Source organism: Euprymna scolopes, chromosome 44, assembly GCF_053919585.1.
Source record: "Euprymna scolopes isolate OS-2025 chromosome 44, ASM5391958v1, whole genome shotgun sequence".
NCBI lineage: Eukaryota > Metazoa > Mollusca > Cephalopoda > Sepiida > Sepiolidae > Euprymna > Euprymna scolopes.
The window spans coordinates 17,833,737-17,848,206 of record NC_136525.1 but is presented as its reverse complement, the minus strand read 5'-3'; the positions used below and the strand labels follow the sequence as shown (position 1 = coordinate 17,848,206).

The window sequence follows — 14,470 nt, the reverse complement described above, 5'->3', positions numbered from 1 at the left end:
CATAATAAACATTTGTTTCTGCATAACGAAACAAATCTGTAAAAAAAAATGTACCGAAATTTTAGCATGCTGGAGGAACTGTTCTGCATGAAAAATAAATATTTGAATCTTGAAATGTTATTATACTGTTATTCTTTTATACATGCTCTGTTATTATATTTGATATACATTGAGCTTCTAAGCAAAGAGGATTGGTATATAGAAAAAGTGAAATACAATTGAAAACACATTTTACCAAAACATGTTTTTATATATGTGTGTGTGTGTGTATATATATACATACACATACACCACTTAGATTTTCTTTTATTTGTTTAATCATAAGCATCTAATAATGTGGGATAGAATCAAATGACTACAGCCGGTTAGCTATGTAGATTCGAGGGAGGGAGGGAGGGGGCTATGAAGACAATAAGTGGTCCTTGGCTTAATGCCTATCCCAAAAACTCAGAAAAAGAAGTGTTCATTTTGTCTTTTTGATGGCATTCTGAGAAAATTTTATTCTATACTTATTTTCGGACTGCAAGATTCATTTGGAGTCCTGAAGAGACATGGAAATATTGAAACGATTGATCCGCATATACTCCGTAAAATGTTTATATAATTTTATTTATTTATAAGCTCCACGCACGTATTGAACACTTTGGAAAAAAAAAATATATTGGTTTTTAGTTCACGTTAACAATATACCTGAACTTAATTAATATACAATAAGTAGAGTTTGCCTAACTCAATTTTTGTCATCGATAACTTATGCTAAAACCAATATTCGACCCTGGTTCATCAGTTTGTTCCAGGTATTTTTAATGGTTATTTCATTTTTTTTTCATTTTTTTTTTTTTTAAAGATTAGAAAAAATTGCAAACAATTAAGAGAGAGTGAAATAGAGACCTGTTGATTTTTAAACATTTTTTTTTTTTTTTTTTTTGGAAAAAAAAAATTTCTATTTTAATTTTATTTAAAAAAAAAAAATTAAATAAAAAAATTAATTTATTTTCATTTCTTGTTTTAATTAAAACTTCGACATCCATTCAGTATAGTTAACAACCAAAAAATCAAAAACAAACAAAATATACCTCCAATAATTCTTACCAAATGCAAGAAAATTTAATTTTCTGCCAACCTCTATAGTTCTAATGTACTGTAACGGTGTGAGATTTATTATCTCTGGACATGTTATCATTACTTCCACTTAGCCAAACACAAGTAAATTTGTGGTTGATTTTGTTTGAAGATGCTCATTAATTTAAAAAATAAAAATAAAACTCTTACCCTACAACAAACATTAAATCTGGATTGTTCCAGTTGGACTTTGGGTTAGTGGTAAAGTAAGTCATTTTATTTTTAATTTTTTTTTTTAATGAAACTAACAAGCACACACAATGGTTGGCCATATTGGATTTTCAATGTCTCCAAAATGAGATATCGACGAAATCTTATATTGCAAAGAAAAAAAAAAATTCAGAACTTTAGAAACGTAGAGGTCGGTAGAAGAATTCAATTTTCTTGTTTGGTACAAGTTATTTGTTGTATATTCTGTTTGTTTTTGATTTCTCGACTGTTAACAATACTGCATGATTGCCAAAACAGCTTTTGAAATGTCTATTAGTAAGTTTTCTCCAGATTGAGCGGTTTGAAGCAACCTGTTGGCAGTGATTCTTTAATGTGTTTAATATTGGTGACATCAAGCTTCAGTTGCGTGAGATTTTGCTGGAGGTCAGTCGCCTTGGACGTCAAAAGTTCCATCCTTTTTGTGATGACCCGCAATTTTTCCTCGATCTTAGCATCGTGAATTTCCTTTTCGACCTGTTCGATCTGTTGCTCGAGGACGTCCAAATGGGTCATGTTGATTCGGTGAGAGTCAAGATTATCTAAAATGAAAGAAAATTGAATGAAAAAAAACGGAACTTCACATAGAGTAAGGCTGAAAACGAGAGTACAGCGAAACCTGCAGACGGCAAGTAGCGCACACAGCGATACACAAAAGAGTTCCATCTATCTTCTATATCTATCTATATATAAAGCGAAAATGCGTGTGTGCATTTTTGTGTATGTCCGCCAAAGGCTTTTTTCGCCAGGCTTCTCGGTCGGCTCACTCCTTAAAACTTTTTATATGCTATCTAAATCATAATATCTACGACTTAAGAATGGGGGTCGCGGCTATCTTTAATTTGCCTGACTTTTACGCGCTATTTTCGTTATACTTTTCAGTATAAAAAAAGCAAATGATGGGGGCGTGGGGGGGGGAAACAAACTGACTTGCAGCGCAAAACTAGGTCAAACGTCACACGACTTAACTTCCTCGCACCTGCCAATTTCAATTTATAAATGTTAATTTAACATACTTATCAATTCATCTCCCCTCGTGGCTGAGATGGTTAGGTGTCTGGCTTTTTTTCCCTTTCATTTCCACCTTCGTGTCAAGGCTTCAGAGTTCAAGCCTACGTTCCTACTGAATTTTGTTTTTTCTTTTACACCTCCAAACACCCAGCCAGGTTTTGATCTACCCCCCTCAACACACACCTCCAAACACCCGGGCAACGCAGGGCACCCCCTGCTAGTCTATGAATATAAAAGCGAAAATGTGTTTGTGTGTGTGTGCGTTTTTGTGTATGTCTGCAAAAGGCCTTTTTCGTTGGGCTTCTCGGTCGGTTCGCTCCTTAAAACTTTATATCACGTCTAAATTATAATATCTACAAGTTAATGGGAGTCGCCTGTCTATTTAATTTGCCCAACTTTGAAACTTAAATATTCCACAATTTTGGATCGCCACATGTTGCTTTCGTTTTTCGGTATAAATCATAAACAAAAAACAAAAAAAAATGGCCAAGTTGCTAGCCGAAACAGAAAGATAAATATATGCCTTATCCGGAGCGATTTCCATTAAAAAATTTTTTTTTAAATTACAAAGCTGATACTCACCAAGAACCTTAATGATGCCCACAACTGTCTCAAGGGCATTTTTAATGGTCTTCAATGTGGCCTGAGCTGTGGCATTAGCTTGACCAGCCTTGGTTGCGGCCTTGAAGAAAAAAAAAAAATTGTGTACATTAAAAGTCAAGATTCACCTGTGAATATAAATAAACATTAATTTTAGGAAAAAATATCTTTCTTAGTGTCTATTCTTTTGTTTTATCTGTATCATTCAAACACGTTAATGTTTGAATATATGGTTAAGTGACAGTTTTAGTCATTTAGAACTGCTTTAAAGCTTTACCGATCACTCATTTTTCGACCAAATTTCAAACAATTATTACAGTTTATAGATCACCTTCTCAACTATACTGTGAAAAAATTTTAGCATGCTACCCCAGTGAAGTAAAAGAGTTCCATTCAAAATTCTGACCAAATTCCCCGAGTTCGACAAGATACACCTGAAGGAGGTAGGAGGTTACATCGACTGAAACGTTGTGAAAATGACATTCAAGATGAGAACAGTAGTCTGATAAATCCTGTTGCAATATTTTTGGACTATAATGGGGTAGATATTTATTTGCTGCCCACCTCAGCAAAATGTGGCACAAGGCCGGAAAGTGGGAACCCCGCAGGCTCCCCTAAAGAAGGGGCACTCCTGCAATTTTAAAAATTGCTTGAGTAACCCCATCGGCATTCCCCGGTCGGGGCGCCTCAGGCAGCAAGCAATAAACTTGCCCCACCGGAAAGCCCGGTGGCAAGGCCTGGGAGGGTGGACCTCCTAGGTATTACCCAGGCGGTGTACCTCAGTCCAACAGGTGCTGGGCCGGTTCCCGGCCCCTCACCCGTTGGGCTGAGTGTCAAGCGACGAATCCTTGACATGTACTACCCTGTCTCCATGCAGCCGAGGCCGCTAGGAGACACATCCCATCATAAAGGAATTATAATGGGGTATGATCCTACACAGTCGGGAGATTCTATTTATAAACGCTGCTGCTAGGAACTGACGAATCAAATTACCGTTCCACTACCAACCAATCAGAAACCGGAATTGCTCCATAAAAATTAAACCTTTTCTGTACCAACTTTGCATATGTTTTCTTAGTGTCAACACGGGAAGAATCTTTTGCTCTGTGGCTTCCAACTCAAGAACTGTCTACTGAGAACCAGTCACCTCCAAGACTTGTATAACCATCAGAAACTGTTCTGAAGCTAAACATGGCTTACAACTTTATAAATCCAAATAATACAAATAACCAATTCTCATAAAAAAATTTAGAAATTTTGTTTCTCTCGCTAAAAAACGTTTCATATCCTGATCGTTCAACCGTGTCAGCTAGGGAGTTTGACCTCTGTTCCTGCTGTGCCACCCATCTTCTATTCAATCCTGAGAAGTTCTCTTTTACAGATCTAGGTTATCCCGATATGCACTAATGTGTCCCTTATCAAAATTCACACTAGATAACTTAATCGTTATTTACTGGCGTCGGGTCCCAAATATATAACGCAAGATCAAAACTTACAAGTTTTTAAAGGATATTTTGTGAAAAATTTGAAGATAATTCCCCATTGCATGTTAATATTTTTATTTTTTGAGGAGGGAAATTTAAGATATGCATTTAAAAATGGGTGCTCGCCTCCTCGCAGTGGACAATTCTCGGCTTATTGAATTGCGAAATGTCTGCCCCTTGCACTAACTTTGACACAAGTGATAAGCCATTTAATAAAATTTTCAAATCTGCTTTTACTAAAAATAGTATCCAGATTCTACTGGAGAGAATTGTGAGCAAACATGGCCAGTTCTTGGGACATGACGGTTTTAAAGGCAGGGCAAGGAATAGCCTCAATAAGTGCATTTACTATAAAAGACAACACTATAGAGGATGGTGTGGCCCTGCCAAAATTTTGGGTAAAGTAGGGTCAATGTATATTGATCTGACATGGAGGAGCGTTCGACAGGATGCATCCATGACACTTGATGAAGGTGAACAAAGACCTTGGAAGGTCAAGGAATGAAGAAACTACAATTCCCTTCAATGAGATGAAGTCTTTGAAAAGTAAGTTGAAGATCAACACAATAAAAATTCCAATAGTAACAGGGAGGAACTGAAAGAGGAACAAAGGCCGAGTAAGAGGAAAATAGTTGAAATATAAAATTATTGGAACTAATGAGTGAAAAAAAAGGAGAGAGAACGAGTACACAACCAAAATCAACTAGAAATTATGGCCATTAATGGAATACAGAAACAGCTGCAGAAACTGAATGTCTAGTGTGTATCGATTGGGATAAACTTGATCAGTGGCAAGAGCTTCCCCAAGTAACAGAAGGAGATCATGAAAAGCATGTAGTTTGCCTCACAATTGACCAATAACAAGCAAAAGATGTGATTGATGCAAAAGAGAAAGAAATAAGACGAAAACTCATGAAGTGTATCAATGCGTCCCTAAAATAGGTCAAAAATACATAAGATGGGTGTTAACAAAGAAAGTAACGGATAACAAAACAATAAATAAATAAAAAAGCACACATGCAAAATAAAAAAATAAAATAAAATAAAAAGCACACATGCAAAAGCAAATATAAAAATAAAATAAAAAGCACACATGCAAAAGCAAATATAAAACAAATAAAATAAAAAGCACACATGCAAAAGCAAATATAAAACAAATAAAATAAAAAGCACACATGCAAAAGCAAATATTAAAAAATAAAATAAAAAGCACACATGCAAAAGCAAATATAAAAAAATAAAATAAAAAGCACACATGCAAAAGCAAATATAAAAAAATAAAATAAAAAGCACACATGCAAAAGCAAATATAAAAAAAATAAAATAAAAAGCACACATGCAAAAGCAAATATAAAAAAAATAAAATAAAAAGCACACATGCAAAAGCAAATATAAAAAAAAATAAAAAGCACACATGCAAAAGCAAATATAAAAAAATAAAAAAGCACACATGCAAAAGCAAATATTAAAAAATAAAATAAAAAGCACACATGCAAAAGAAAATATAAAAAATAAAATAAAAAGCACACATGCAAAAGCAAATATAAAAAAAATAAAATAAAAAGCACACATGCAAAAGCAAATATTAAAAAATAAAATAAAAAGCACACATGCAAAAGCAAATATAAAAATAAAATAAAAAGCACACATGCAAAAGCAAACATAAAATAAACAGCACACATGCAAAAGCAAATACCAAAAAAATAAAATAAAAAAGCACACACGTAAAAACAAATATCAAAGAAAATAAAATAAAAAAGCACACATGCAAAAGCAAAAATAAAATAAACAGCACACATGCAAAAGCAAATATAAAAATAAAATAAAAAGCACACATGCAAAAGCCAATAAAAAAAATAAAAAGCACACATGCAAAAGCAAATATAAAAAAAAAATAAAAAGCACACATGCAAAAGCAAATATAAAATAAAAAGCACACATGCAAAAGCAAATATAAAATAAAAAAGCACACATGCAAAAGCAAAAATAAAATAAAAACCACACATGCAAAAGCAAAAATAAAATAAAAAGCACACATGCAAAAGCAAAAATAAAATAAAAAGCACACATGCAAAAGCAAAAATAAAATAAAAAGCACACACGTAAAAACAAATATCAAAGAAAATAAAATAAAAAGCACACATGCAAAAGCAAAAATAAAAAAAAGCACACATGCAAAAGCAAAAATAAAAAAAAACACATGCAAAAGCAAAAATAAAATAAAAAGCACACATGCAAAAGCAAATAAAAAAAAGCACACATGCAAAAGCAAATATAAAATAAAAAGCACACATGCAAAAGCAAATATAAAATAAAAAGCACACATGCAAAAGCAAAAATAAAAAAAAACACACATGCAAAAGCAAAAATAAAAAAAGCACACATGCAAAAGCAAATATAAAATAAAAAGCACACATGCAAAAGCAAAAATAAAAAAAGCACACATGCAAAAGCAAATATAAAATAAAATCACACATGCAAAAGCAAAAATAAAAAAAGCACACATGCAAAAGCAAAAATAAAATAAAAAGCACACGTGCAAAAGAAAAAATTAAAAAAAAGCACACATGCAAAAGCAAAAATAAAATAAAAAGCACACATGCAAAAGCAAAAATAAAATAAAAAGCACACATGCAAAAGCAAAAATTAAAAGCACACATGCAAAAACAAAAATAAAAAGCACACATGCAAAAACAAAAATAAAAAGCACACATGCAAAAGCAAATATCAAAAAAAAAAAAAAAGAAAGAAATTCCTACTATGTTGACTGCCTTCTCATCATCGATTGCGTTCTTTTCAAAGTTGCCGATTTCTTCTTCCATTTTATCGACTTTGTCGGTCAGCATGTTCGTCTTCTGGGAAATTTCACGGGCGTCCGTCTTGATACCTTCGGCTGATTTTCGGAAATCACTTGCTTCCTGGAAAATAGATTTTATTAAAAGATATTAAAACAAAGGAACTCAAGTCAAAGTTATAATTATTTTTTTTTCAACGTAAGGTTTTAAGCTGTATTTATTTTAAAAAGTTCAAATAGCTCAGTTGGTAGAGCCTCAGGTTGAAGATCTATAAAATTTCAGTTTCAATATCAGGTTGTGGTACCTGCTTCATTTCTTGAGAATTGTGTGTGTTATTTAATTTTGTGTGTCACGCTTACATCCGAGTGATTGTCGTTTAATTGTTATGGACTTCCATTTCTTGTAATAAATAATTTTACCAAGAATTCTTCATAAGTTTTGGTTTCTGTTTCGATTATAGTTAAAAAGAACTCAAGTTCTCTCTTTCTCTCTCTCTCTCTCTCTATATATATATATATATATAAGTTTTTGATTTCGATTCCAGCTGATGCACCGAAATCATATGGATATACTTTTTATTTTTGAAACCGTAACTTCATAATATATACAAATCGATAGAAAATTAACTCTATATTTTTTTTTCTTTTATCATTCAACATGTGAAAGCATGTGCAAACCCCTGCTCTCATTAGCTGTCAACCAGAGTGAAACACAGTTTCGATGCCACCAGCAGCTATGAGAATTTAGCCGCCAAGCAGGGTATTAATGAAAAAAACCAACAACAAAGAAACTTAATCAACTAGAAAACAAGAGAAAAAAATATAGTAAAAAATACCGTCTTTTCATGAAGTCTTTCAGGTGTCCGTTAAGTCCTACTGAATGTATCCGATCAGAGCCCTTTAAATTTGCGACACTAGCAGTTTAGCCCAGCTTTGCTCGGGCCCTATGTACTGTTCATAACTTTATGTGCATATGTATATATTAAAAAGTGTGTGTATATACAATAATGCCTTTCTATATAATAAACTTCCTTACGTACTATAAAGAAAAGTTAGTAGAGACTGCATAGGTAAAGTTTTTAACTTTGACCCCAGTTTTGACCCCATAACATTTGTTTTGCGCTCAAATCAAATTAAAATGTTTGATCCATGTCCAAAAAACTATATCTAAAATTTCAAGTGTTTAGACTCAAAGGGAGAAGTTTGGTAGAGTTTTCAAAAGGTCAAATTGTTGAACTTTGACCCCTTGACAGCTAAATTTCTGGCCGAAAACCGATCAAAACATTTTCTCCAACTCTCAGTACCCCTTATATCAAATCTTGAGTGTGTAGACCGAAAATTAATGGAGTTATTATACACAGACAGACACACACACACACACATTTTTACTTTTCTAGATATACAAAATCTGCAAGAATTAAAATATATTTAAGCATACTTTACGATCAGGCTACACAGGGAGTCCCTGCTAGCTTAGATGAACACATTTGCAGTTTTAACAAAAGAGCTTTTTCTGTTTTTTTTTTGTTTTTTTTTACCCGGTGGTCACCACTTATCAAGGCCCGGAAGCCACTCAGGGATAAGGGTTATTGCAAGTATAGTACGTTAGTGTGGAGATTTGATGAAGTGTTTACTTAAGGGGGCAGTTCATTAGGAATTTGTTAACGTTTACTAGTGTTTCAAAGTAGTCAAGATCTGATATTTCGAAACAAGATGAATTTCACACGTTTAAATACAATTGTGACAGACAAAATTTCTATATAAGATTTACATTCAATGATATAAATGGATATTTGACACCAAAAAAATGAATTTATTCTTTTAAATTTTAGATATTATACATCTGACATTAAAAAAATCCTTAACTCATGCATTTTCAAAGATAAACTTTTTTCATCAGAGGATAACATTAGTAAAAATATATACATACAGTTTTTTTTTTTAAATATAATTATCCACTGATACGTGTTTCGTCATCTACGACTCATTAGAGCAGCCGACGAAACACGTGTCAGTGGATAATTGTGGGGGGGATACCAGATTGGTTAAAGGAAGGGTTGTTCCCAACTAGCATTTAGATAAAAATGCACTTTCGTAAATGGTTAAATTCATTCAGGACGTATTGCAAAAACAGAGATAAATAACATACATATATATCCCAACCTTTAGACCCAACAAATTTTTAATCTACCGACTTGAAATTTGATATGTACGATATTCAGACATATGGAAAACTTTTAATTCGGTTTTCATCCGGAAAAAAGGGCTGCTAAGGGTTCAAAATTGAAAAATTGGTACGTGGGGGGGTCATCAGATTTTTATTTGTTTGTCAACTGTTTAATGAATGTACATGTGTGAATCATTCACATGACAAATTCCTTATGTTAAAAATAAGTAGGTTTGAAAACACTTCAAAGATTGTGTCAAGCTGGCCTAATGGTTATTGTACTTGCCTGATTGTCTTTAGGCCTTGGTTTCGATTTCAGCTAGAGTATTTTTTTCCCACTTTCAAGAAGTGAACTGTTTAGAACAAAAAAACAATACTCACGTGCACATGTCTAAGTTTCTGTATTAATTGAAATATAATATTTATACATATTTTATGACCGGGCAACGCCGGGCGGCCTGCTAGTATATACATAAAAAACCTATGAACTGAAAGGCATTTTCACTAGAATAAAAGAGTGAAAGTTAATCTATATTAATAAAAGAGTAAATGTATGTGTATACATATTTAACCGATAAACTATTAAACTTCTGGTCACATAACACTGAAATTAACAGGAAGGAGTAATCATACACTAAGGATGGTTTATAACAAGTAAAATCTTTGTTTGGATGGATGAATAACGCATACAGACATGTGTCGGCAAGTTGAAATGCAAAGATGTTCATTTCAACTTACCGGCATTTTTCTATTACTTTTGCGCATGTGCAAATTCATTCATAGCTTGAAGTCATTTAATTTAAAATCTTATCTATTGATAGCTCAGACGGTAGGGAAGGCGGCTAGAAGGCTAAATGTTTTGATTTCGATTTTAGCTGATGGTACGCAAGACATTTTTTTTTTTAACTTTTGAAATCAGTACTATATATTAGATACAATATAATTATGGCCGGGCATAGCCGGACGTCCTCAATCAATTAATGAAGTTGTATTTCGTAAGGATGAATCTAGAATCTAAATGGATTATATTGAAATCCAAATCAGTTAAAGTTAAACGTTAAAATAATCGGTGTTAGTGCAGAGAGTGATCCACGCTATTTTTAAAATTGTATTTCCAAGTTTAATTAAAGTTTTATATTTTTTTTTATTCCATTGTAAGGTTGAAGTATAGGATCGATACAAAACAACCTTCCCTCCCCACGGTAAGAATGGCCTTTTAAATAATAACGTTATTATTTACGTCCGGATCACTCTCTGCACTAGTACCAAATAATCAAAGTTTTACTAATTAAGGTTCAATCGGAATAAATTGCAATTCGAGGTCATGTAAGTATGAAAATATATTAAACAATTTTGTTGTACTCCATCCGCAATCTAATGTGTGAATGGTTTATATTGAAGTCTAATAAATTGAGGAGGAAAAAATAATCATTAAATTATCGAACATCCAAGATATTCGTATGAAAGCATTTTTATAAATAAAATTTCTTACCATAAAAGGCTTTCCGGTAAGCAAAAAAGAAACACAAAAAATGATAAGTTCAAGAGCAAAAAATTAAAAAGTCTAGCTTTTTATTATCTCGAGATATATATATATATATATATTACCGTTTTATCTGCTTAGTTACACATGTTTCGGTTACTGAATTGTATCAACGATCCAATAACTTCAGATTAGGAAAAAAAGATAGAGAAAATACACACAAAAAAAAAACAAAAAAAAAAAACACAAAGAAAAAGAATTTCAATTCCAAATCGACATCAGCAACAATTAAGTTTTAAGATTAAAAAAAAAAAAAACATTGGAAGGTCGTAAAGGGCGAGGGGAAGTTTAAAATATTGAACCAGACACGGATAGGAATAAGAGGAGGGGGAGAGAAAGGGTGAAAAAGAAGGGCGTTAAGAGGTAAAACATTATATATATATATATATATATATATATATATATATCTATCTCATTAAATGGAAAACGTTTTTGTCTATTCTGTTTTCGATTCTTTCCAACTTCCGTATAACGGTCTTCACTTTTGACAGGAACTGGCTGATGTAATAACCATATTTTTCCCAAGTCTAGAGTACTTCCCAATAAATAAATAAAAAAAAGATTAGATAAATTGTTCGAAACAAGTTAGATTAATCTATCCCTAACGAATCCAGAAGGATTGGAAATTACTCGAAATTATGACAAATATGGCGATTAGATCAAGGATGAAACTTTTAAAGCTGCGAAGTTTATACAGGGTGACCCCCCCCCAAAAAAAAAACAAAAAAAGAAAACAAAAGCTAAATGGAGGCCATCTAGAACATATGCTGTAGAACGGAGAAAAAAAGACCAAAGACCCTAGTGTTTTGATGTGATGTTTTGAATATAATAAACTAGTTATGACCAACGTTTCATTCAAACAAAACACTAAGAAACGAGCCTAATTAGAGTTGGGGACCGTTTTTATTGGGTCGCCCTGTAATATTAATAACACCAACATCTAGTTTTTAACATTACAAAATATAAAAGCGTTACAGAGGAATTGTAAACGCAGCTTTAAAAGTTTCATCCTTGTTTGATGAAAAGAATTTCATTCTTTGTATTTTTTAAATGTTTAACATTACCGTGAATGTACGATTGACATGAAATTCTTAGATAAACTAAAATGACCGAAAAATGGGCTAAAATGACTTAAATAAAAAGTAAATGACTTTAATGACCTTAAGAAGAATGACTTGAATGCTTAAAAAAATAACTGGAATCCTTCAAAAACAACTTGAATGATCTGGAGAATGACTTAAATGACTTTGAGACCGACTGATTGGCAAGTAGGTGATCATTTTACATTAAATTAATACAGAAAAGTGATCCCCCACTTTATATCACATCCTTGTTTAATGAAAAGAATTTCATTCTTTGTATTTTTTAAATGTTAAAAACTATTTGGGGAGGCTCCATGTTTTGACAAGTTTCTGGGTTTGACCTTTACTCCTGATCTGAAATGGAACACATACATCAAATCTGTTGCCAGGGACGCTGGGAAAATGGTGGGATCCTTCTACCGCTCCAGAAGATATCTCACTACTGATGCAATTCTCTATCTGTATAAAAGCAAGTACGTCCAAGGATGGAGTACTGCTGCCACATCTGGGCAGGAGCTGCTAAAAACAGCCTATCCTGCCTTGACAGAGTACAAAATAGACTTTGTGGCTTAGTGGGGGGGGATGCTCTTTTCTCTTCCCTGCAACCTCTCTCCCACAGAAGAGACGTTGCGAGCCTGTCTTTGTCTTATCGTTATTTCCATGGCAGGTGCTCGTCAGAGCTCCAATCCCTCGTCCCTCGTCGCCAATCTTTCACGAGAAACACCCGTCTGGCTGAAACTACGGTTAATAATTTTCCCCACTCTTTATCTGTGCCTAAATCCAAGCGTAGATTCCATGAGCAAAGCTTCTTTCTTAGAACTGCACGCCAGTGGAACTCTCTGCCGCTTGCCTGTTTCCCACCTGACTATAACTTGGACGTCTTCAAGTCCAACATAACCAAACTCCTGACAAACCGCCCCCTTAAGTAAGACACTATCAAAACCCCCAATACTAATGATTACTACAATACTATTTCATTGATTACTGTACACGCAATAACCCTTATCCCTGAGTGGCCTTCAGGCCTTGATAAGTGGTGACCTCCATGTCAAAAAAATTATTACTGTTATCAACTTTGTTACATTAAAAAAAAATCATCGCAACTTTTTTTTTTAATGTTTTGATTTGATAAATATATGTGCAGTCACTCACACACACACACACACGAACGTTTATTCATTTCAATTTCCCCGCATTTTGCACAAAAATAAGTTCTTCTAGCAACGGAATAATTTCAAATACGGCCATACACTTCTCACAACAACAAAAGTAAAATGAACATATTTCTGGTGGACGTAGTTGACGACAATATCACGTGACACAAGCGACCAATGAGAAAATTTAGAAGATTGTCTTTTTAACGCTTTTCCGAAAACCAAAATATCAGCAGTAGCAATCTTGTTTTGGAGCCGGTCCAAAATGTATAAAAACGCATCAAGCATTCTGTTGGATTGTGTAGTGGACTTTCGGTCAGCGTTCAAGTTGTGGATAACTTGACAAAGACTAAAGTTACTTCTCATGAAAGAGGAGAACTATTTATGGCACAATGGGAGATTCCATTGTGCACACATGGGCCAGTCTATTCCTTGGATTGTGATTGGCTGAATCACCTGATTGGATATGCTTGTACATAAATACAAGCCTTCAGTCCAGCTCAATCTGGTGTCTGTCTTGTGCATGAGCTGGACCCTTGGTAAGTGTTGCTGCTATTATTATTATTGTTGTTGTTGTTGTTGTGTGTTATTGACTAACACAGTTCTTTTGATTATTCTACATCTCCCCTCTCCCCCCCCCCACGAGTAGGCTGGGTTGTGTGAGAGGTGTATCTCTCTTTTAGGCCTAGTTTGTTGTGTGGTTGTAACCTAGAAAGAGCTCGAGGAATCCTTGATCGAAAGCGTGGGGATATATGTGTGGTTTGTTGTTGGGGTTTGGTTGCTGTGTATGTGCGGTTACAGGGAGATAGTGGGAGATGCAAGGATGTAGTATCGCTTGAGGGAATTGTTGGTCCTAGTGCTGCACTTGGTATTGGGGTTGGTGCAGGCTTAAGTTCGCATTTTCTGAGGAAACGGCGATTCCTAAGTGTGATCCTTCCGGATCCGTTAACCCTGATTCGGTATTGTCGATCTGGTAGGGAACTGATGATTTTGCCCGTTGTGTTCCATCTGCGATTGACTGGATTTTGGATGGCTACAGTGTCACCAGCTTGTAACGGTGGAAGGTTGTGGGTATATTTATTGTATCTTTCTACTATTTTTGCATTGCGGTGGTGGAGCATTTCCTCGCGATGTTGTGCCGCTGACACCCATTCAGGATGAGGCTTGTAGAGGATTGGCTGTGAAGGGATGGAGTCACGTAGTCGACGGTGAAGTAATAATTGAGCCGGTGATAGGCCAATGCTTTGGATTGGGGTATTCCGATACTGCAAGATGGCCCGGGCAACACTGTCATTGCCCAAGGAAC

General features: G+C 34.2%; 1 protein-coding gene across 1 annotated transcript in view; it reads right to left on the bottom strand.

Moving 5' to 3' along the window:
* Positions 1-881: 881 nt before the first annotated feature.
* Positions 882-14,470, bottom strand: part of LOC145268713 (laminin subunit gamma-1-like) — a 283,372-nt gene continuing 269,783 nt past the window's right edge. The window contains exons 25-27 of the mRNA XM_080124256.1: positions 7,184-7,342; positions 2,923-3,022; positions 882-1,871 (exon numbers count right to left, since the gene is read on the bottom strand). Of these exons, the coding sequence (XP_079980382.1) occupies positions 1,606-1,871; positions 2,923-3,022; positions 7,184-7,342 (525 nt within the window). The 3' untranslated portion in view covers positions 882-1,605. The remainder of the gene's footprint in view (positions 1,872-2,922; positions 3,023-7,183; positions 7,343-14,470) is intronic.